The 24,930-nt window shown below is 37.9% G+C and overlaps 2 protein-coding genes across 5 annotated transcripts in view; one reads left to right on the top strand and one right to left on the bottom strand.

The window, feature by feature from the left end:
• The window catches only part of CTNNA1 (catenin alpha 1), a 181,176-nt gene that overhangs the window by 26,414 nt on the left and 129,832 nt on the right, over positions 1-24,930 (top strand). For both annotated transcript variants that reach the window (XM_047729759.1, XM_047729760.1), the window contains exons 2-3: positions 1,889-1,995; positions 3,278-3,473. In XM_047729759.1, coding sequence (XP_047585715.1) covers positions 1,891-1,995; positions 3,278-3,473 — 301 coding nt within the window. In that variant the 5' untranslated portion in view covers positions 1,889-1,890. The remainder of the gene's footprint in view (positions 1-1,888; positions 1,996-3,277; positions 3,474-24,930) is intronic.
• LOC125100020 (nucleophosmin-like) lies at positions 17,265-18,776 on the bottom strand. 3 transcript variants are annotated; one of them, XM_047729791.1, is made up of 3 exons: positions 18,590-18,776; positions 18,187-18,547; positions 17,265-17,986 (listed from the first exon to the last, which is right to left on the bottom strand). In XM_047729791.1, the coding sequence occupies exons 1-3, from the start codon at positions 18,683-18,685 to the stop codon at positions 17,601-17,603; spliced, it is 843 nt and encodes a 280-aa protein (XP_047585747.1). In that variant the 5' UTR covers positions 18,686-18,776; the 3' UTR covers positions 17,265-17,600. The 3 variants fall into 3 exon arrangements, with proteins under 3 accessions (XP_047585747.1, XP_047585745.1, XP_047585744.1); XM_047729789.1 differs by having other exon boundaries at positions 18,199-18,776; XM_047729788.1 differs by having other exon boundaries at positions 18,187-18,776.

The raw sequence follows: 24,930 nt of genomic DNA on the forward strand, positions 1-24,930 counted from the left end.
GATTGCAAATTTGTAAAGGTATGTCTTGGCCTGTGTAATTAGTAAGTAACTCGTGAAGTGATACTTGGGCACCTTAGAAGTATCTTGTTCCCCAGTAGCCTTTCACTTAATGGTATTAACATACATTGATATCGTTGGTGAATCAGTTACTACACTGGAGTTTGCAAAATGGTCATTTTCTAATTCTGTTATATATCCATGGTAAACGAATTCCCTTTTTATTTTGAGAATCTCTATGGTCATAGGGTATCTTTCTGTGTACTTACCTGTCAGGCAGTTGTAGTCATGTTTTTTGATACTCAGGTTTTTTTTTTTTTTAGTTTTTATTTATTTATTTGACAGAGAGCGCAAGTAGGCAGAGAGGCAGACAGAGGGGAGAGGGAGAAGCAGGCTTGCCACTGAGCAGGGAGCCCAATGCGGGACTCGATCCCAGGACCCTGGGATCATGACCTGAGCTAAAGGCAGTCACCCAACCAACTGAGCCACCCAGGCGCCTGATTTTTTAAATTGGCCAGTGGAGCCTTTGGTTCCTCTCTGTTTTGTTAGATTAGTCTTTGTACCCTTCTTTGCTTTCTGTAGAATAGGATATCTCAGACCTGAAAGGAACCCCCCCCACCTTTGGAGGAGCCCTGATTCTCTTTAATGGGAATTGGTATTTAATAGAAGTAAAGACCTGGACAGTGAGAGTACTGTTTTGTTTTGTTTTGTTTTGTTTTTTAAGATTTTATTTATTTATTTGACAGACAGAAATCACAAGTAGGCAGAGAGGCAGGCAGAGAGAGGGAGAGGGAAGCAGGCTCCCTGCTGAGCGAGAGTGGCCTGACAGGGGGCTTCATCCCAGGACCCTGAGACCATGACCTGAGACGAAGGCAGAGGCTTAAATCACTGAGCCAGCCAGGTGCTCCAAGAACACTTTTTTTTTTTTTTAAATTTTCCTAAATTTTGTAAACATTTTTTTTTAAGTGTGACACAGTATTATGTGGTTGGTTATGTGATTTATTTATTCAGTGATATCTGTTTGGTTTTTTTTTTTTTGTTTTTTTTTTTCTGTTTTGAACATCATTGTATCCAAGTTTTTATATGCACCTTGATTATTGCTTTAGAATAAATTTCCAGAAGTAGAATCTCTGGGTCATAAGAACATATTCTTTTAAGATTTTAAATACCAAGTTGGTTGTCTAGAAAGTTTATAGTTAGTGTTTACTTCAGTTATGTACCTCCTGTCTTTTTTTCCCCCCTTTAATCTTTTAGGCACTACTTTTAGAAGCAAATGCTGTTTGGTGTTTTTGTTGAAGTCTTTTCCCCTAATCTTAAAGCCTCTGTCTAATGGAAGTTTACCTTGACAATGATACATTGATACTTGACTAAGCGTGACTTGAAATTTCTTCTGGCTGTGAGTGATAATAGTTGTAGGTGCAGAGGGCAGCAGACTTAAGCATTATGTTTTAATAGAGTAAGACAAGATATTCTCTAAGAAGTCATCAAAAAAGGAGTTATGCCTTTTAGGTAATACTGTACTGTAAATATTATGGAGTAAGAAAAATCAGAATCAGGCCTTCATTCACGTTAGCTTTTCATCCTGCTTCTAAATTGGTATGGAAAATCAAAGTAGAAATGTCTTGGTGCCAGAGAAGCCCAAAGGGAAAGAGCTCTGTGTGTTTCGGAGTTCCTCTTGTAGTACCTCTACTGTTTACAAGCTCGACATTTGAAGGTGTAAGAGGTTAAGAGTTACTAGGCCCTCTTGTGCAGGCTCTTGAGAATTTTTTTCCCATCTGGAATTAAGTTTTGCTGATATAAAAAGTTCTTTTTTTAGAAGTAGAAGATTTATTATTTATTTCATGTTTGTGTTTGATGTTTGCCTCACGTTGACCTTTTGTTTCTTTTTCAGATATGACTTCTGTCCACACAGGCAACATAAACTTTAAGTGGGACCCCAAAAGTCTAGAGATCAGGACTCTGGCAGTTGAAAGACTGTTGGAGCCTCTTGTTACTCAGGTAAGAATCTGCAAATACGTAGCTGTCATATGGTTCCATAGTAGTAGGCGTGGTAAACAAACAGAGCAAGTTTAGCTCAAAGCTTTAATTTGAGTAGTTGAGTTTAGGTTGATAGTATTTAGAGGATGTGGCACCACTAATTATTTAAATAATGATACAAGCATTCATTTAACCCTATGGGAACATAGTTACTGCCATTTTCTCGTGTCTTATTGGCAATAATAGGGGATAAGTGGTATGTAATGCAGCTTACCAAGTATTTGTATTTTGTAGATGGTTTCTTGGCATCACTTTTTCTTGGAAGGTACAGGTTATAGACAAGAAAGATGGGCTATGAAGCTTTGACTCTTGTCTCTTTACCATGCTTAACAGACTTCCTTGTCCAGGATCAGTTAGCAGGCAATTTGAGGATATAGGTTTGCTGTGTTCTATTGCAGATACCACAGTGTGATGCCATCTCATTAATTGTTAACAACAAGTATCACAAATACATATATGCAAATGTGTACATGCATACAAATATATTTATATATTTTAATATAATGTAGAAGTGTGTAATAAGACTCATGAACATTTACTTTTTTGAAGCCCATCCAGTATAGTTCTAAGCAGGTGTTTTGTGTGGCAAGCTATGCTAATAAAAAAATCTATAGTCATCGTCAACCTACAGATCACCTGGTATTTTATTTATATATATATATATGTATATATATGTAAATGGTGGTTGATGTTCTGGGACTTAAAGCACCATCACAATAGGCTCCTTTGGGCAGCCCTTCCTTTTTTTGTTAAGGACTTTACTAATTCATTGCTGAGATTTGTTTGAATAAACTGTGAAACAAAATCAGAAGCAGTTACTTTAAAATATTTTACACAGGTTGAAAACAGTGGAAAACTTGACCTCCACATAAAGCTAACAGGTTCATTGTCATTCTCTTTCTGGGACTTGTTCATGACATGTACAGATGTGTAATATGATTCTAATCAGTTTTTGATTTGTAAAATGGAACTAAAATCTAGTTAACACATGTTTGAAAAATTAAAATATTTTTTGTCTTGCACATTGAGATAGCAAAATTATTTTGGGACCTAAATTGAGTATTGTTGCTATATTCCTTAAAAATGGAGACTGTGTGTTATTTGTTAATGCTTGTGGAATTTATAAATGTGCTATTTCATTTAATTATGAATAATTTACTATTCCTTTCTTTAAAGATGGTCATCTTTCTGTTGTTTTCATTTTAATTGACTGCAGTTTAATTTGTAAAAATGAAACTTTTAGGTCACAACTCTGGTAAACACCAATAGTAAGGGACCCTCAAATAAGAAGAGAGGCCGTTCCAAGAAGGCCCATGTTTTGGCTGCTTCTGTTGAACAAGCAACTGAGAATTTTTTGGAGAAGGGGGATAAAATTGCAAAGGAGAGTCAGTTTCTCAAAGAAGAGCTTGTGGCTGCAGTAGAAGATGTTCGAAAACAAGGTAGGTCAATGCTGCTTCTTATATAGAGAGAGGCAGGCTTTTCTAGAAAATTAATCCTTGCCGGTAACTTTTTATGGCCAATATTTTCATGCTTGCCAGTTGCTCAGTAACTTAAAATACTCATTTGTTAGAGATGGATTAAGTTTTAATCAGGCTTCACTTTTAATCAGGAGAGGCACTAACAAAGAAACACTGTATTTGGAGAATCTGAATGCACTTTTCTTGGGATACCCTAAATAAGAGTTGAGTCTTAGGGGCTCCTGGTTGGCTCAGTCATTAAGCGTCTGCCTTCTGCTCAGATAACTATCTCAGGGTCCTGCAGTTGAGCCCTGCATCGGGAAGCCTGCTTCTCCCTCTCCCCACCCCACTGTGTTCCCTCTCTCGCTATCTCTCTCTCTCTGTCAAATAAATAAATAAAATCTTAAAAAAAAAAAAAAAAGGAGTTGAGTCTTAGAAATGTTCCAACAACAGTTGAATAGGAAATAAATGGGGCAGAAGTTTACCTTTCATCCTTTGTAATACCTCTTTGTAGTTCATGCTGAAGATACAGGGGTGATAAAATGGAAAAATGTCTAGCCATTCTGTCAGGCTGGTATGGTAAATTAGCCATGCGTACTTGAAGTGGTTTGAGTTTGAAATAAAAACAAATCTGGGCTTAAAGGAATCCTGTTTTTGGGAAACTCAGAATTAATAAAGGGTGGAATTGTAACCCACAGCTTGGTATAGTGCCGATTAGAAAAACTTGTTTTTTTGATGCTACAAGTGTGCTAAGACTTTACATATGGAACATTAAATTCTTAAAACTTATAGTTTTGTGTTAAACTTCTGGTTCAGCAAGAGGACTTAAATAAAGACAGCTTTTTGTGAAGCTGTTGAGTATCAACTAAGGTGAACTGAGCTCCTGTTTTGTACAGTTGCTTTACTGACTTTTGGGAGAATCTCAATGGATCTCTGATGGCTGATAGTAGTGTGTGTAGTCTATTGGAGTCTTTTTTTTTTTTAAGATTTTATTTATTTATTTGACAGAGAGGCAGGCAGAGAGAGAGTGGGGAAGTAGACTCCCTGCTGAGCAGAGAGCCCAATGTGGGACTTGATCCCGGGACCCTGAGATCATAACCTGAGCTGAAGGCAGTGGCTTAACCCACTGAGCCACCCAGGGGCCCAGTCCGTTTTGGAGTCTTATATCTCATTCATCCCTGTGACAGTACCCAAGAAAGGGACAGTGCATTAAATGGGACAGTGCTGTCTCTAATTGTTCTGAATTTGTGAACTAAGAACCTTGATTGGTAAATATTTTTCTAAATTTTCAGGCTGAAGATAAATGTTTCTAATGTTATAAATGATGGCATTTAAATTCCATATTACTAACTGTAATATGGGAGTATGTAATTGTTATCTAGGGCTGTAATAACATAAATTACTATAAACTTGGTGGCTTAGAACAACAGAAATTTAATCTCTCACAACTCCGGAGGCCAGATAACGAAATCAGGGTGTTAACAGGGTTAATTCTTTCGTGGGGACTCAGTGGAAGAATCTGTTGAATGTTGTTCTCTCCTAGCTTTTTGTGTTTGCCAGCAATCATTGGCATTCCTTGGTTTGTCGACTTGTTACTCCACAGTCTCTTCCTTCATTGTCTTGTCACATGGCATTCTCCCTGTTTCTCTTTGTACAAAGTTTCCTCTTATAAGGATATCAAACTTTGAATTAGGGTTCTCCCTAAATCCAGTATGACCTCATCTTTACTTGTTTATGTCTGCAAAGACCCTATTTACAAATAAGGCCACATTCGTATGTTCTGGGGGGGGTATGAGCTTTTGGGGGGACATTATTCAGCCCATCAGAGTGGGCTTTGAATGAACTTATAAAGCAGTTAAATTGTCTAGTTCAGGACAATTTTTGAGCTTTTTTTTTTTTTTTTTTTAAATTTTGTTGATATATTTGACAGAGAGCGAGAGGGAGCGATCACAATTAGGGAGACAGGCAGGCAGAGAGAGAGGAGAGAGAGAGAGAGAGAGAGCCTGCTTCCCTTCCTCTCTCTCTGCCTGCCTCCCTAATTGTGATCTCTGAAGCAGGCTCTCTGCTCAGCAGAGATCAATGGGGGGCTCGATGCCAGGAACCTGGGATCATGACATGAGCTGAAGGCAGAGGCTTTAATCCACTGAGCCACCCAGGCGCCCCAATTTTTGAGCTTCTTGTTAAGGAAATCAGAATGGCTCTCACTTCATTTTCCTCTGAGGAAGTCTGCTCCCAGGCCTTTTGCCTCAAAATAATAGAATGTGATGAATTTCACCAAATGTTCCTTACGTCTAGTAACTAAGACATTTATTTTGAAAATATGTTTAATTTTTGTAGGTAACTTTTAGTTTAACTCTGTATAATGTTCCTTGTTTCAGAAGTTTCTGTGATGCAGATTTGTAGCAATCTTGGTATAATACACGCACCTCCCTCACCCCAACCACCCCCACAGTTTTGAATGCATATCTGAATTTCTGTTTTCTTTTTATTTATATCCGAGAAAATCTTTTATGTGGCCCTGAATCATAAGTACTTGTCTGTCCTAGTCCAACTTTGCAATTATTTATGATCATGATCTATTCACCATAATTTGCCTTCTCTCCTTGCCTTTTCTCCTTGGGAAAAAAAAGCTAAAACAAAAATATAACTGCCTCCCATCATCATTACTGCATCAGATATGAAAAGCTGAAGTGCCTTACTTTTTTTTTTTTTTTTTTTGGAGAATCTTAAGCAGTGATGAAACCTCTCTCCGCTCATAAATAGAACAAAGTACATGTTATGAAAATGGTTAAGTGCATATTCTTTAATCAGCCAGGCCTTGTTGGTTATGTTGTTGAAGCTGTTTACTCATCATTTGAAACCCTGTAGTGGCATTAATATGTTTGCAGATTCTTTGACACCCCTCCCTTAAAAAAGTGGAGCCTGACTTTGATCCTCTTGAATGTATGTTGGACTTAAAGACTCTCACTTCTATAAAGAATAAAATATGGTAGAAGTGATGTTACCTACTTTCAAAGGGGAGCAAAGTCATAAAGGGAGTATAGTATCTGCCTTGCTCTTTCTCATGGATTATTCACTTCGGGGGAAGCTGTCAGTACCAGTTTGCCAAGCTTCTGAGTAAGCCACCTTGAAGCAGATCCTCCAGCTCTCGAGGGGTTTTAAAAGATTGCAGTCCTAACCAGCTCCAAAGTCCTGACCCACCGAAGACTCAGGAGATACTAAATACTTATTTTAAGCTACCACCTTTTGGGGGAATTTGTTAGACAGCAAAAGATAATTAATACAGACACCTTTCCCAGCCCTGGCTTCAGTGGTCTTGAGCACTTAAATGAAACTCCGAACCAGGTGCTCTGAATTTTACTGGTATATAAAACACAGACTAATTACGATTTACCTAAAGCTCCACGGCGGATTGACTAATAAATTAGAGTTAGAATTCTTTGCGTTTTGAGTTTGTTGTTTATCCACTGGGATGCTTCATTGGTAAAGGATGTATAATACTTCTTTGTTCTGAATCAACTTGAAGTACTTCTATTTAGTACACGTTTGCAGTTTTTTTTGTTCTTGTAAAGGGTCAAGTAGTAAATATTTTACACTTGATCTTAGCTAAAAGGCCGAGAAGCGATTCAAATAGTAAATATTTTAGACTTTACTGGTTATAAGGTCTCTGTTAACATTATTCAGTTTTACAGTTGTGTTGGGAAAGCGGCTATAGGTAACATATAAACAAATGGGTGTGGCTGTGTTCCAGTAGAACTTATTTATAAAACAGATGGTGGGCCAGATTTGACCCATAGGCTCTGGTTCTGATCTCATATTAGGGTTTTCACATAGTTAAAGATAGGAGCTTACTGTTTTCAATAAACAGTTTGTGTATTTATTTATAATACTTTGAGCTGAAAGTTAAGCTTTTTATATTTTTCATTTTGTACAAGTGCTGTGCCTTCTGTGCAGTCATCAATAAACAGACTTAAATGTATAGTTTTTCAGCGTAACTTAATTTTCTTTTTGTATTTGCCCTGATATATGAATAATAAGCACAAATATTTGTGAGTACATTAAAACATTACCATACTAACACTGTCAGTAGGTAAAACATTAATATGCTTATACAGGGCCACTTTACTTCAAGGCCAGTGCAGTGGACATGTGAGCCTCCTGTGGTAGATGGGAGTCAGTTACCAATTGCATGCCATCCAAATTCTTGTCATCTAGGAGTTTTGTTTTACTGCAAGTCACCTCTAACTAGTGGTTGAGGAGTAACTACCTTATGTGGGCTGAGGCATGTGTATGCCTCTTAGATGTGCTCTTTTTTGGGGGATCCTTTCCACCCCAACCCTCCTACCCTGATTAGGTTATTCTTATACTTTTTCTTCCTAGAATCAGATAATTTGTTGTCTTCCCCTCTCCAGGCTTCAGTAGGACAGGCTCTGTGTTGGTCTGGTGACCATCTCTCCAGCTCCTGTGTTGGTGCCCGATTTGTGATAGGCACTTAATTGTGTAAAGAGGATAATAGACTGTGTTCTCCAAGAAGTATGTGAGAAAAGGGTCTTGTCTGAAAAATTACAAGTTTCCTTCCCAGTGCCAAATATAAATACAGGGGTGGGGTTGGAGAGTCTTACCTTAAAAAAAAATTGAGATATGATTCATATAACAAAATTCACCCCTTTAAAGTATACGTATCAGTGGTTTTAGTATATTCATGGAGTGGTACAGCTGTCACCATTATCATTCCAGAACATTTTCATCTCCACAAAAAGAAATCTTGTATTAGCAGTCACTCCTTATACATACATTATATATATGTGTTTATATATATGTGTATATATATGTATTTTCACATTACCTAAAAAAGAGTATCCGTGTATTTTATGAATCTTTGAATAGCACTCTCATGAGAAAAAGAGGGCTCTTAGCTGGGTAGGAGACATCCAAGGGACAGAAATGGAAAGGTATAAATGAAACTTGTTAGAAAAAGGGCAGCTGTTAAAAAAGGAGGACCAGTGATGGTAGGTTGGAAGTAGAGTAGATGAGGAATAGTTTCTACTAGAACAGAGTTTTTAAAAATCCTTTAGTTATATTTCACTGTTGGCTCTCAAAGACCAAGATCAGAGACTTGATGTTGCATCATGGACATTTCTGGGTGGTTGAAGGAGAAGGCCCAAAGAAGCTGAGGTACACCTTTGTGTACTCCTGCACTGCTCCTAATGATAATGTGCTCAGCAAAAGGGCCAGATAGGTAGATGGTTGGTGTACTGGACATTAGTGTGTTTCCTCGGAAAAATCTTGTGTCAGAGAAACCGCAGTGGGGAAAGGGCTGGTTGACTGTGTGGTCTCTGACAAAGAGAGACTGCTAGCAGATAGGAGGCTTTTTCCCTTGTTTGTCCCAGAGCTTATAATCAGGACACTTGGACATGAAAAGTAGATGAATAGCACAAATGGGAGAGTAAGCATGGGATTGGAAAAATTTCCTGAAGGTGCACTGGATCATGAAAGGTGAAAAGAGAGAGAGGGAAAAAAAAAATCCAGTTAAGAAAATCATCTAGTTAGAAAAATAGACTATACATGATGTGCATGGGGGAATAGTTAGGGCCTAGCTTGGAGAGGAGTGCTGGGAGGAAAGATTAGAAGAAAAGAGATTGGAGCCGGATTTTAGAGGATAATTTGGAATGCCGGTGATGGAGGGAGAATTCTCAGGGAAATGATAGGGAATCAGAACTCCAGGGTTGGAATAGATCTTGAGGTTCAGGTTCCCCTATACTTAAATTTATCTAATGATACAGGATTTGCTAACCTCTGGAAGCGGTTTTTCCCAGCATTGCTTTATGTTTATTTTTAAAGCTCTTTTTCTTCTTAAACTAAAATATGTCTTGTTAACTTTCTTCCTGTTTTAAGAAGTTCTGCCATCTGGGTGACATGAAATAGGAAGAGTGGTGTTATGGGGAGATGAGTCTCTCAGCTGTGTGCAGGAAGAGTTAAATGTGTTAGAGAACCTGGAGGCAGGACTAAGAATCAGGAGTCTATCACAGTTGTGAGGGGTGAGATAGAGCTGTTGAGGAAGGGATTGCTATAATAGTGGGAAAGGGAGAATGGGCCAGTTGTTGAACACAGGTCAAGCCTGAGCAGATGGCTCATCTTTTTTATAGATAAAAATGTTGGGCCTAATGTATGAAAAATTGTAATAATTTATTTTCCTATAGGTTGAGTCATTTGGGGTATGTTTTCAGGCAGTGTGTGCTCCTAACAACTCCAGGGGACTTACCTAGTATTAGTATATTCTCCTCAGCTGAGATCCACTAAGATTCTGCTGTACCAGTTTTTAGTCAAATCAGAAAAATTCTCTTAAACTGTTTTTATTAGTGTAAACAAACACTAAAGCAAAGTCACTTAACACGTGAATTTTCCTTTTTTTTTTTGAATTTTATTTTTCTTTATTTTGAATCACAGGAATTTTATTTTATTTTATTTTTAAAGATTTTATTTATTTTACAGAATCACAAGTAGGGGGAAGCAGGCTCTCCGCCAAGCAGAGAGCCCGATGCGGGCCTCGATCCCAGGACGCTGGGATCGTGACCTGAGCTGAAGGCAGAGGCTTTAACCCACTGAGCCACCCAGGTGCCCCAAATCACAGAAATTTTAAAAGATAGCACAGAGTGGTTCAGTGTATCCATTATTGAGTTTCCCACAATGGTCCTATATTTTTTAAGATTTTTTGTTTATTTATTTGACAGAGAGAGAGAGAGAGAGAGAGAACCAGAGAGGGAGGGGAATGGCAGAGGGAAAGGGAGAAGCAGGCTCCCTGAGCAGTGTGGGGCTCCATCACAGGCCCTTGGGATCATGACCTGAGCCTAAGACAGTTGCTCAACCGGCTGAGCCACCCAGGCACCTCCCATTGGTTTTATCTTAAGGAAGTATGGTACAGTATCAACACCAGGAGACTGGCATTGGCACATTATCTGTGTATAACTCTCTGGTTTTATCACTTGTGTACGTCCGTGCAGCTACCACTGCAGTCACGATACAGAACTATTCTATCACCATCACTGTAATAAAGGTCTCCCTCATGCTTATCCCCACATAGTCGCACCCATTTAGCTTATAGTCCCCAACACCCTTGGCAACTCCTCTGTCTCCATGTCTAATTCTGTAATTTCAAGAAAATTGTATAAATGGAATCAGTATTTGACCTTTTGAGATTGTCTTTTTTTTGTCAGCGTGATGCCCTTGAGAGTCATTATAGTTTAGTTTGTGACTTTTTGTTGTTGTTTTTTTTTTTGTTTTTAGATAGTATTTTGTTGTTAGTATTCTGTGAATATTCTGTTGTGTGGATATAGCATCTTTTTTCATCATGTTAACAGGTGTTTTTACATAGTAAAAGTCTTTAATTTGAGGAAGTCCAATTTATTGACCCCCTTCATGAATTTTGCTTTTGCTAAGAATTCTTCTCCAGGGTTTAGCTTATCAGGATTTTCTCCTGTTTTCTTTTAAAAGTGTTTTAGTTTTATGTTTTATATTTAATCTATGACTCATTTTGAATTAATTTCTATGTAACATGTGAACTTTGAACCCCACGGATACCTAGTTGCCCCAGTACCATTTGTTGGAAAGACTCTGTTTCCTCCATTGAATTACTTTTGCACCCTTATTAAAAATTAGTCACCTGTGCTTGTGTGGGAGCACACAAGCTGGGTTTCTTTATTTCTGGGTTCTTTATTTTGTTCCATTGATCACTGTGTCTTTCCTTTCCAGTACTTGCGTGGTCTTTTACTGCTGTAGCTGCAGGAGTGTCAGACTTGGATAAAATGATTCTTCCCACTTAATATTTTTCTCAATTGTTATTTTGTCTCTTTCATTTTAACATATAAATTTTAGATAATTTAGATAAATTTTAGATAAGCTTATCTGTAATACAAAAAAATCTGCAATTTTGATGGAATTATACTAAACTTGTAATTAATTTAGGGAGAATTTGTATTTTTAGTATGTGAATCATCCAATCCATGACTAAAATGTTTCCTTCTGTTTAGATCTTTTTTTTAAATTTCTTTCATCAGTGTTTACATATAAGTCCTCTACTTGTTATTTTAGATTTACACTGTTTCATTTTTTGAATGATTACAAATAGTATTTTATATTTATATAGCCTTGTGTTTCCTTTCAAGTCCTTGCCTAAATGCATATGCATTTTACCCTAGTTTTAATTCTAGCTTTGATAGCATTTTATTGTCTTGTAAAAAGTTTTACACTAATTCTAGGCATTTTTTAATTTGGTATAACCTTGGAATTTATAATGTTTAAAACTTTTATTGCATAATTTCCCTGTTGGACTTAGAAGTTGTTTTTATGTTTTTGATATATATAATGCTGAAATATGTGAACATGTACAGTGTCACACAGCCCCTCCCCCCCCTTTTAAAAATTCTATCATTAATAGATATCTCTAGGGGTAGAAATACAGGGACACAGGTTTTTTTTTTTTTTTTTTTACAAATTAAAGTATAATTCTATACAACCAAGTACACAAATCAGTATACAGTTCTTTGAAGTTTTACATATGTGTATACCCATGTAACTACTGTTTCCTCTGGGACATAACACAGGTTGTAGGGCTTTTAAAATGTATTCTGAAATTGTTCTCCAGTAGGGTTATATCTTAGCTTGCTCATGTTTACATAACCTCACTAATTACAAGTGACAGAAATACATTCAATTCAGAGTTGTTAAAGTAAAAAGGGAGTTTATGGCCTTCATAATTGGGAATTCCAGGAGTAGATTTTGAGTTCAGGGATAGTTAGTTGTGAGTGACTCAAAGGATATAAGGCTTTCTTCATCACTTGACTCCATTTATTTCACTTTCCCTCCCTCCTTCCATTCCTTCTTCTGTCCATCAATCCCTTCCTCCTTCCCTCCCTTCCTTCTTTGCTTCCTTCCTTCCTTGAGTGTAGTTGACACACAATGTTACATTAGTTTCAGATACACAACATAGTGATAGGACAAGTTTATACATTATGCTGTATTCATCACAGGTATAGCTACCACCTGTCACCATGCATTGCTGTTAAAAAATTATTAACTGTATTCCTTATGCTGTGCCTTTTATTCCTGTGGCTTTTTAAATTTCATAACTGGTAGCCTGTATCTCCCACTCCCCCTCCCCTATTTTGCCTGTTGTCCCCATCCCTTCCCCTCTGGCATCCATCAGTTCTCTATAGGTCTGATTCTGTTTTTTATTTATTCTTTTTTATTCTTTTTCTTTTTCTTTTTTTAGATTCTACATAAGAGTGAAATCATAAGGTATTTGTCTTTCTTGGTCTGACTTATTTCACTTAGCTTAATACCCTCTGGGTCCATCCATGTTGTTGCAGATGGCATGATCTTGTCCCTTTTTTATGACTATATAATATTCCATCGAGTGTACCTCTCTTTGCATATGTACATGTTGGACAAGATGTCCACCTATAGGTTGAGGTGTTACCCTAGCAGAAAAAGAACTTTTCTTCTTCTGCCTCTATATTTTCATCATGGAGGGGACTGGTTAGCTTTGCTTGGGTCATGCTGAGCACTGAACCAATTTCTTTCCTTTTTTCTTTTTCTTTCCTTTTTTTTTTTTTTTTAAGATTTTATTTATTTAGTCTATGGCCATACCACCCTGAACGTGCCCGATCTCGTCTGATCTCGGAAGCTAAGCAGGGTCGGGCCTGGTTAGTACTTGGATGGGAAGATTTTATTTATTTATTTGACAGAGAGATAGAAAGCACAAGTAAGCGGAGTGGCAGGCAGAGGGAGAGAGAAAAGCAGGCTCTCTGCTGAGCAGGGAGCCTGATGCAGTGCTAGATCCCAGGACCCTGGAATCATGACCTGAGCTGATGGCAGCTGCTAAACCAATTGAGCCACCCAGGCATCCCAGCTGAACCAGTTTCTAGCCAGCCTGGCTCACCCTAGGACATGAGGAATGGGGGAGAGTTCTCTGAAGGAATATAATAAAGTAGTATTGAGTAGAAGCAAATTATTCTTTTTGACAAGTAATGGGAGTCTATTAACATTGTTTGCTATCCTTATAGATGTAAAATGCTACTTCCTTTTTTAAAAAATGTGCTTTATTTGGTGAGAACTGATGTTGAACATTTTTCATGGTGCTTGTGAGACACCCTAGGGCAGTGGTAGGTATCTGTAAACCTTCATCCTACTTTATTGATTGGTTGAATCCTGGTTATTTTTCTTATCAATTGAATTTTACCACATTCTCAATGATTGAGATGTCTTATTGGGCAGTTGTGGATGGGGGAAGGGCACTAGGAGAGGGAGAGAGAGTCTTAAAGGAGACTTGGAGCTGACCGCAGATCCTGATGACCTAGAGATCAGTGAGATCATGACCTGAGCAGAAATGGAGTCAGGTGCTTAACTGACTGCGCCATGCAGGTGCCCCTTGAGGAAACATTTAATAGTGAAACCAGATAACCCTTCTCAAATGGCTGGAAGGAGAAAAGCGGGTAAATTCTTTAATGTTTGGCTTGTAGTTTCCCCTTTTTCATGTTTGTTTATGTTTAGGCAATATTTGTCTTGAGATTTCTTTGGAGGTTTTCTTTTCAAGTTCTGGCTTTTGGTTTGGTGTTCCAGTTCAGGTAAGCTTTGATTATAGTGCAAGTGCATTGTCCTTGAGTGGAAGTAGGACTTCAACTTATTGAGAGTAGTCAGTGTTGTTCAGTGCTAAGTCTCAATTGTTAAAAGAACCATCTTTTTGGTAGAAAATGTCTTGTTAGTTTTAGAGCAAAAAAGCACTATTTATTGGTCTACTAAAACAGTAGAGTTAAAAACTATTGAGTTTGTTAGCACCTGTGTGATCTTAGTAGCTGTAGTTTATTTGTAAGCGTACTCTTCGAGGGTCTTGTTGCACAGATATCTTCTCTCCTTTTTTAAATGTTGAAAGCGCAGAATTACCCAGTCAGATAAAACTGATGGTCTCTTCGGGCATTGTCATAAAGAAGAGATAGGCAATGAGGATTTTCAATTGATAATAGTTAAGAGACATATCTAATTTTATTTTTTATTTTATTTTCATTTTTTTAAGAGACATTCTTTTATTTATCTCAGTAATTGTATAGTAAAATTGAGGACATAGGTACCATTTTCACTGATACAGCTCAAATCATATATAGGGAGAAAAATATACACATAAATGGAGAGGTATTTGTGGATATGTATATGTGTACATGTGTATATATGTGTGTGTCTATATATTTTTTATATATGTGTGTACACACATATATTTAATTAACATTGCAGAACATGGCAAGGCAGTTTTAAGGAAATTAGTGATGTATTTTATCCTTGACAAAAGAATATTGAGCATAAGCTGTCAGTTTCTTGAGGCATAATTTTCTCCCTGCTAACTGCCTAGAGTCAGATTGAAGGAGGTGAAAATTGTCTCCTGTCCAGTGCAGATGTTGACAGCCTCAGACTGATATACTCACATCTAATATAAGCAGGTTGGAAGATAGATGTTAAAAGGCAGATGTGAGTGATCAGGACAAAGCAACTGTCAATGACTTTTTGGGTAGGGTTTGAGAGGTAGACAGGAGACAGTGGAAACTGGGTTTGGGAAGATCATGATGTGAAGGCTTGAAACATAGCTTTGCGTGGGTATGTGAGAGATTGCATTTTAATTTGGTCTTGTTAGTGTGATTTTAATCAGGTTGGAATCATGAGCTTGATCTATATATGGGCTCTTTGATTTTTCACAGGAGAAAATTGACAAACTAGTATTCCTACCCTGGAATGTTGAGTATGGGTTTCAAAAACTGTTAATAATGATGCTCTGGAAGAGCAATAGCAGAGAAATATTTAACATTTTGAAAAAGATAAAAGTTAAGGTAATTTTTGGATTAGTGTGATCATTTCTTCATTAAAGCTACCAAGAAATCAGCTGATTTTTCTCATACTCTTTGAGTTCTGGCTTCTTACTGTTAGCCTTTTTCCCTTGCCATCTTGGTATATTTTTCATCCTGGGTCCTCCTCTTACTATTGTGGATGGCTGGGTCTCTTTTGGGAAGTGCTCCCATTCCAGTTCCTTCCCTTCCCATGTTCCTGAGGATTGTGATTAATTTAAAACTTGTTCATTATTGACCCCCATTCCTCCACTCCCACTATTTAATTCATTTTCTCTTGCTCTTCATTTAACTTGAGCAGGAAAGGCAAAATATAAATTCCAAAAAAATCATTAAATGGTTGTCATCTGGGTGTTTTATGTCTTTTTTTTGGGGGGGGGTGTTTTATGTCTTAAAGTTGTCTTTCTGACTTAAACTGTAAGTCTCTAGGGTGGAGGCTATATTTTCTTTGACTTGGGATGTGTCAAGCATGCTGTCTGCTTCTGGATCACTACCCTTATGTGAGCATATGCTGCTTTGAGAAACTTGGTTTCTGGTATAGCCAGCTTGAAAGTGAGGAAAGGAGAAAGAAGTTATTAAATTCTAATGTTTCCTTTCATTTTGAAATTGTTCCTCTTTTTTTTTTTAATTCTGTCTCTTTAAACATTTAATGAATAACACTAACCAACACAATAATAGTTTTAAGTTACAGTGGGTAATAGTGTTGCCTTAATATATTTGTACAGTGTAGCTGAAGGAGTTATCTTAGGTATTACAATTTTGACTTTGGCATGACTTCAACCATGATGTTGCAGTAACGTGGTTTCTACTAGTTAATTTCTTAAGAAAGTGATTCCAAGTTGAAATGCATGTTATGCATTTATTTGAATGTGTAATCAGGAAGTAAGTGCCTCTCTTTGAAGTGTTTCTGAATAGCAGCAGGGCACACTTGAATTAGTAAGGAAAATGAGAACATGAATATATGTGGTACTCTATTTTAATTTTTTTTTTAAATCCATTTTGTCGCCTGGAAAAAGTAGAAATTTCAAAGCTCCTTTCGTTATCCCCAGGGGATGAGAAAGGGCGAGTAGGTTGAGTTTTTCTAGGCACTCGCTGAGCTGATTCAGAGGGGCTTATAGTAGTTATATAATGTGATATTAAATGTTTATTTCCTGGGTTGATCTTCAAAAGATGAGCAGTTTTATGGATTAAAAATGGCCCCCCAGGAAAGTTCTATTAAAGCATCTGTTAGGAGTTCTTTGAATCGTTGCCAGTTTTTCTCTAATGATGGAAACATTATTTAGAGGTCTGTGATTTTTGCCAAATAACCCCACTGTTGAATAGAAAGGTGAAAGAGAATTAAGTGTTCATCCCCATGTCACAGGGCATGTGGGTTATGTCTCATACATACTACCATTTGGGTCCTTCCCATAAAGGGTATGTAATGAAATCTGTTACTCTTTGCAACAGTATTGCCAGTTTATCTTCATTTGCAAGTGAGGAAAATACTTGATTTCTATGGAAAGTGAATTTAAAAATTTGGGGGATGGGAGGAGTGAGGCAGGTTGAGAAATGGATGTTAATTCTTGATTATCTTGAAGCTAGCAAATACTTTTATGAAGCCTTGGTCCTGTCAGTTTATTATTTTGTAAAAATGAAATTGACAAAATAACAAAGAAGTAACTGGTGTATCACTTTTTGGTGAGATCCATTAATCAGATATATTTAAGAGAATTTGGTATAAAGTAGGCCTATAATTAGACCTAGAGTATTGAAAAAGTAACTTTCAAGAATTAGGAATCCCATGATAGGGAACTTTAAACTATTCAAATTCAGGATTGGGTGTGTTTTACTTTTCTCTGTAAAGATGGCCAAGCTATCAAGTACAGGGTGATTTATAACAGACTTCTTTTTTTTTTTTTTTTTTTACTTTATTAAAATACTGAGTTTATTTCACATGTATATTTTTGTCTCCCCACCATTTCCATTTGTCTGACCACCACTACTACTATGTCCTATCATAACATTCCATACATACTTAAAACCAAGCAAAGGGTGGAGTTCCATCTTTAAAAACTAAACAGGCATTTTGGACAACACATTCTTGGCAATGGAACCTGAACAACATTTATCAGACACGGTAGGGAAAGTTCTCACTCTGCATTATAAAAAGGACAGCCAGATATCAGCTGTTACAGAAATGAAATAAGACGGAAAATTTTAACAAACTGTTTAAACTATTTTCTTAAAGAGACTTCCTCCACTGCCAGAGATCTTGAATAGCCTCTTGGTCAGTCATCCGGAAGCAATTCTTCACATAATTGATGAACTTGGCTTCCACTTTGGGAAGAGAACCACCTTTTTCTATACTTGCTTGCATCTTTGCTTTAATGTCTTCTACAGAACTAGGTCCTTTCGTTGTCTTGGGAGTATTTTCCTGTTTTTTGAAAGATTCTTGACCTTTTGTTCTTGGTGTTGATGGTTTTGAGTCTTTTCCATTCTGGTTCGATTTCTGTGCATTTTTGGCTGGAGTATCTCGTATAGATTTCTTTACTGGAGCCTTTTCTTCCGCTTCCTCATCATCAAAATCATCATCATCATCATCTTCGTCATCGTCATCTTCATCATCATCTTTTTTTTTTTTTTTTTCAAAGATTTTATTTATTTATTTGACAGAGAGATCACAAGCAGGCAGAGAGGCAGGCAGAGAGAGAGGAGGAAGCAGGCTCCCTGCTGAGCAGAGAGCCCGATGCGGGGCTCGATCCCAGGACTCTGAGATCATGACCCGAGCCAAAGGCAGCAGCTTAACCCACTGAGCCACCCAGGCGCCCCTTCATCATCATCTTCATCAGCAGCAAGTTTTACTTTTTTCTGAGGAACCTTGCTACCACTTCCAGGGGCAGAACGCTTTCCAGATATACTAAGGAGTTTCACGTCCTCTTCCTCTTCATCTTCTGACTCTGCATCTTCCTCTACAGCTATTAAGTGCTGTCCACTAATATGCACAGGTCCTGAACCACATTTCAACCGTAAGACCACAGGTGGTGTTATTTCAAAGCCCCCAAGGGAAACCGTTGGCTGTACAGACATTTTCAAAGTTGCCAGTGTGACTTTAATTGGACTGCCTTCGTAATTCATTGCCTCTGCTTCAACAATGTGCAATTCATCCTTTGCACCAGCTCCTAAACTGACCTTTCTTAAAGATAACTGGTGTTCATTTTCATCATTATCCACCTTAAAGTGATAATCCTTGTCAGCCTTTAGTTCACAACCGAAAAGATAGTTCTGGGGCCTCAGGGGGCTCATGTCCATATCCATCGAATCTTCCATGGGGTGGTGGCTCGCACTTAGGTGGGAGAGAAGGCGGACGGAGATAAACGACTACTGTTCACAGAACAGCCGCGCAGGACGGAATCACACCAGGGGTATAACAGACTTCTTTTGTGATGTTGGTTGCTTGCTCTTTTTTCTTTAACCCCCCTTTCCTCTTGGTTACTCCTTGGGTAGAATTAAAAACTTTTTTTAAAAGCTAACTTTCTTCAGTGAATGTTTTTGATAGTAAGAAAAAAAGGAAGAAAATAAAAATCAGTTATAATTTTGCTACCCAGAGATGAAACCAGTGGTTAAAATTTTTGTTGTAGAACCCTAATGTTTGTTTTCTGTGAGTATCCTTACGTGGGTAGAAATATGTTGTGGTTGAGTCATTTACTTTTTTAGAGTCATTTGCTTTTTTTGCTTAATGGATCCTGAACATCATTCAGTATCATTAAGTACTCTTGTACAACATAGTACTTAATGACTGTGTTATCCTCTATAGAGTAATATGATTTAAGGGGGTTATTTTGAATCTGAAACCTAGAGACTTCTCTTTAATATTTTTATGGCCAAAATTGTATGCTCTTTTTAAAAGTTTAAAAGGGATATGGTAAATAGGACAGTTTTTTATTTTGAAGACTGAAGGCTGCCATTGTTGACAAGTATAGTATGAGATAGTTGATTGAAAAGAAAAAAAAATTGAGGTATTTAAAATCATTTTGAGGGGCACCTGGGTGGCTCAGTGGGTTAAGCCTCTGCCTTCGGCTCAGGTCATGATCCCAGGGTCCTGAGATCGAACCCCGCGTCGTGCTCTCTGCTCAGCAGGGAGCCTGCTTCCCTTCCTCTCTCTCTGCCTGCCTCTCTGCCTACTTGTGATCTCTGTCTATCAAATAAATAAAATCTTTAAAAAAAATCATTTTGAGGTAGAAATCAAAATGAGTTGTGCAGGGTCATTTGGGAAATCAGTGGAAGAGGGAGAATCAGAATTCCACATATGGCCTTGAAATTGATCCTGAAACAAGGAATTTGAACATGTTTGAGATGAATAAATGGTTTTCAGCTTTTCTGGAAGCTTCTGTCATTTTGACACATTTTGTGATCCTCTAAAGCATATTGAGGTCGATATCTTAAAATCTTCCTCTGTATTTGGTGGTTGATACCAGTGTGGTCTCATAAAATATTGTATTTAAGAAATAACCTACCTAAGGTCTATATAATACCATGTTGAACTCCTGCAGCAACTAAACAAAAATAATAATGAGATTGGGGCTGCAAATGGCCCCTTATTTACCACTTGGCTTACCCATATTTTAGATAAGCTTCTTAAGACAGCTGATTTCACAAAGCTCTTATATTTTCTACTATATGCTAATTTTACTTTTTGCAGTGGCACTCAGTGGCCTTCGGATAGTTTTTTTAATTACTTTCTTAAAGTTTATTTGTTTATTTTTAAAGTAATCTCTGTATCCAACATGGGGCTCAAACTCATGACCCAGAGATCTATAATCACATGGTGTTCTGACTGAGCCAACCAGGAACCCCTGTGATTTCCATTTTTCCTTGTGCAGTACAGATTATTAATATATCAGCTATTTACAGTGGAAATATAAAAAATTTTTTCCATTAATAAAGGGACCTGAAGTCAGCAGTTTATGTAATTTATAGGAGGTAAGCCATGCTCCTCTGCTGGGCTGGCAAAGTTATTGTCTTTTTCTGGACTTCAAGGTAGAAAAGGTTCTGGCTGAGGAGCATATTAGACTTACCCTTAGTGTTATTTTAGGGAAGATACAACTTTGCTACTTATCTGTTGGGTCTCTTGGGGGACTTTTGAAGGCTGTTGGGATATTTTTATACCTGAATTTCTGAGGACCTGAGACACTTTGCTATAGCACTGTGGTTGGGAGCTGTTCTTGCTGTAAGGCATGAGCTTTATGGGATGTGAAGTTGTAAATGGGATAGATGAGGGAGATAATCAGTTCCTAAAAACTAGAAGGAACCTCAGATTGGCTTAATTCCCTTTTTTTTTTTTTTTTTAAACATGGAAAAACTAAGGCCCAGTAAGGGGAACAAAATCACATTTTGTAGCCATTACCACGAAAGGACAAGTTTTTTCTACTGTCTACACTACGGAGATTGAAGTGAGGGAGCATCCCCCCAATACTGCTTCGTAGTACAAATCAAAAGTTAATTTTCTTTTATCCTGTAGGAAACTTGCTAGCCTGACTTTATTTCTAAAAACGTAACAGACAGTTGATGTGTGAGCAGTGATCATGTTCTGGATAGGTTTAATAATTGGAGAAAGTAGATGGGAAAGAGAAAGGACACAGAAGTATTTGTTAAGCTCTGCATTCATTACCTGAGTTTTCAAAACACCCCCGTGCTCTGAGATAACGGTATTCTCATTTTACAGAAGACTAAACAGGTAGACATGAAGCAACCCAAATTCACACAGGTGCTGAGTAGCAAAGTTGGGATTCAGGCCCAGTTCCAGCACCTTGTTTTATCTAATCCATATGGTATTCTGGGAGAATTGGGTGTATTCATTAACATCACTTTGTAACCTGTATTTTAAAGGAGAGCAGCAAAGCAGAGTATCTCATTTCCTAGGCTACAGAAAAGAAAAACCAGTCCTTCTTTCTATTTTTTGTCTTTCTTGAATACCCCGTTACCCCACACTGTTTACAAGCATATTCTTTCCCTATAACTTTATATAAAGTTGGATTGCATTCAAGGGAGTTTACTGAAGATATTTGATGCTTCAGAAAGCCCTTGATTTTTGTCCTGTTCTAAACCCAAATCCCAGAATCAAGTCCTGCATCAGGCTCCCTCCTCAGCAGGGAGTCTCCTCCTCCCTCTGACCTTTCTCCTCTCATGGTCTCTGTCTCTCATTCTCCTTCTCTCAAATGAATGAATGAATGAATGAATGAATGAATACATACATACTTTATTAAAAAAGTATGCTCTGTAAACTAATTGACAAAGATTTTTTTTTTCTTTTTGCTCACGTTGTGGCTGTATTGACTTGTAATTCATATATCACATGATTCCATTTTCTTAGTACATTCAGAGTTTTGGACACACAATCTCAGATCATTGTCATGACCCCAAATAGAAACCCAGTACCCATTTGCAGTGTGACTTAATTCCTTTATTTTGGAAAGAAAGCCTCACAAATATCTTCTTTTGATGGGTGCCTGAAACAGTTTTTCAGTCTCTTTTGTGATCTGATTGTAAATATGGGGAGAGAGTGACTTGCCCAACACTCCAGAGACATTAAAGAGTTTTTTTAAAAAATATTTTATTTATTTGACAGAGACATAGCGAGAGAGGGAACACAAGCAGGGAGAGTGGGAGAGGGAGAAGCAGGCTTCCTGCAGAGCAGAGCCTGATGCAGGGCTTGATCCCAGACCCTGGGATCATGACCTGAGGTGAAGGCAGACGCCTAACAACTGAGCCACCCAGGTGTCCCCTTTAAAGAATTCTTGATTCTTTTTATTTATTTTTTAAAACTTAGTATCTCAAATCATTCTTAGTCTCATATCCTTTTAGAGAGGATCATTCAGCAGAAGCCGGAGGACCTTGTTTTTAGCTAATGACTTACTAATATATTTGTTCATAGTTTTATGAGTAGAGAAAATACAAAGGTTTTAGACCACCATACAGTATATTTCTGACTTTTTTTTTTTTTAATTACTAATACTGTTAGCTGTGAAATTAAAGATTTGTCATTATGGCTTTGAGCTTAAACAGATTAGTATAGATGTATGTGTACTTAATTTGCTTTCTTCCTTCCACTTATTTGTTGTCATTTGGCCTGGATTTAGTTTGGAATGATATGTTAGCTGTAGAAGGCATGAGGCTTTTTGAAGAGGAACCTGTGGGGGAGTGAGAATTTAGAAGGAGAGGTTTTGGTAAAAGAGGGATTAGAGTTGGTGAAAACTTGGGGGATTAATACAGTGAGGTTAAGTGATTAAAATTAAATTTAAAATTATCTACAACATTTATCCATTTGATTATAAGCTAATTATTAAAGAATTTTGATTCATTTTAGAAAGACTATAATTTTAAGAATTTAAGTTCACTTGTTGGCCTCATCTAGGCCTTTTCTTCTGCCTACAGTTTTATTTACCCCAGGTTAACTCTTTTTCATTTCCACTAACAGCTGATTTTGAGTTTATTCCACTCTCCCCCAACCCTCACTTCCTTTTCCACCCTGCTCAATTTTTAGGATAGCCTCACTCACTGCTTCTGAACAAATGAGATTATCCAACAGTGCTGAGCTTCATACTGCCTGGAGGCCAGCCTCTTGCTACCTCTGCTTTTTCACTTATCTGAGGGTCCAAGAACCTTCTTTCCCCCTTTCATGGCTCTGTGTGTTCTATGATCCAGAATCTTCATAATTCATTTCCATGTCTTCCATGTCTATTAGTCTTCCTCTCCCCCTTCATCTATCTGTAATTCCAATAGTGATAATAGTATGGGAGTGCAGGCACTGTTAGAAGCACTTTACTGAACATTTGTCTTTATCTCTACAGCAACCTTAAGTAGATACAGGCAATCCTCACTTTTGCATGGTTCCAGTATGTACAGATTTCACTTACACAATTTAGTTAAATAATACCAGTCCTCTGAGATGCTTTGTTGGCTCATTCAGTTGAGCATCCTACGCTTGATACTGGCCAGGTAATGATCTGTGAGGGGATGGTGAGATTGAGCCCCACGTGGGGCTCTGCACTTAGCATGGAGTCTACTTAGAATTCTCTCTCCCTCTCCATATGCCCTTACCCTGCTAGTACTCTCTTTCTCTAAAATAAAATCTTAAAAACAAAAAACCAATCCTCCACCAATGTGGTTCCAAATTTAGTTACCATGGTAACTAAACTGTGAGTGAACACATGAAAAACGGACTTGGTTGCTAGCTCTTAAGGGAATAAGCTACTACATAAATAATAATGTTCATTATGCTCACTGAACAGTCATGTCCCTTTTTTCAAGGTCTCTTGGCAACTGTGTAGTTCATTCTGTCTTTGGTTGTGTTGCCTCCTTATCTCCCAGTGATAAACCCAACATGAACCCTTTTACAAACAGGGATCTTTGAAAGAACAAATTTGCTAACAAAGATGAAACTGCAGCAAAGAAACAAAGTGATATGGGTGCCTGGGTGGCTCAGTCATTAAGCGTCTGCCTTTGGCTCAGGTCATGATCCTAGAGTCCTGGGATGGAGCCCCACATTGGGTTCCCTGATCAGCGGGAGGCCTGCTTCTCTCTCTCTCTCCCACTCTGCCTGCTTGTGTTCCTGCTCTCCCTGTCTCTCTGTCAGGTAAATAGATTAAAAAAAAAAAAATCTTAAAAAAAAAAAAAAGAAATGATAAACTTGGAATTTAAATTTGAATAAAATGTAAATTAAGACTATGCAGCCATCAAAAGAAATGAAATCATGCCATTTGCAACAACGTGGACAGAACTAGGGGGTATTATGCTGAGTGAAATAAGTCAGTCAGAGAAATATAATTATCATATGATCTCCCTAATATGAGGAAGTTGAGTGGCAAAGTGGGGGCTTGGGGGGTAGGGAAGGAAAAGATGAAACAAGATGGGATTGGGTAGGAGACAAACCATAAGAGACTCTTAATCTCACAAAACAAATTCAGGGTTGGGGTGGGGGTGGGGTGGGGAGAGGGGGGTTAGGGAAGGGTGGTTGGGTTATGGAAGTGAGGAAGGTATGTGCTATGGTGAGTGCTGTGAAGTGTGTAAGCCTGGCGATTCACAGACCTGTACCCCTGGGGCTAATAATATATGTTAATAAAAAATAAAAAATTGAAGAAAAGAATGTTAAGTTAAAGAAGAAATTGTTGACTGCATGTGTTGACATCGCAGCTGTTTAAAGAGACTCTAGGGGCAGGCACCTAAGTAGTACAGTCCCTTAAGCAGGAGACTCTTGGTTTTAGCTCAAGCTCTGATCTCTGGGTCCTGAGATTGAGCCCCACGTGGGGCTCAGCACAGAGTCCACTTGAGATTCTTTCCCTCCTTCCCCTCTGCCCCCCACTTGCACAGTCACATGCGCCTTCTCTCTTTCATATAATAAATAAATAGAAAAATCTAAGTTAAGCAGCTGCCTTTGGTTCAGGTCACGATCTCAAGGTTCTGGGATACAGCCCTGCATGCTTGCTTCTCCCTCTCCCTCTGCTCCTCCTCCTGCTCGTGTTCTTTCTCTCTCTCGCTGGCTCTCTCTAAAATAAATAAACACAAATCTTAAAAAA

The sequence above is a fragment of the Lutra lutra genome, chromosome 5 (assembly GCF_902655055.1).
Source record: "Lutra lutra chromosome 5, mLutLut1.2, whole genome shotgun sequence".
Classification (NCBI taxonomy): Eukaryota; Metazoa; Chordata; class Mammalia; order Carnivora; family Mustelidae; genus Lutra; species Lutra lutra.

Bases quoted from the DNA above. Each gene is read 5' to 3' on its own strand.
- LOC125100020 (XM_047729788.1), bottom strand. From the start codon at position 18,685: ATGGAAGATTCGATGGATATGGACATGAGCCCCCTGAGGCCCCAGAAC. The intron at 17,987-18,186 runs GGGCGCCTGGGT...AAAAAAAAAAAG, and splicing joins TGATGAAGATGATGATGAAG to ATGATGATGAAGATGACGAT.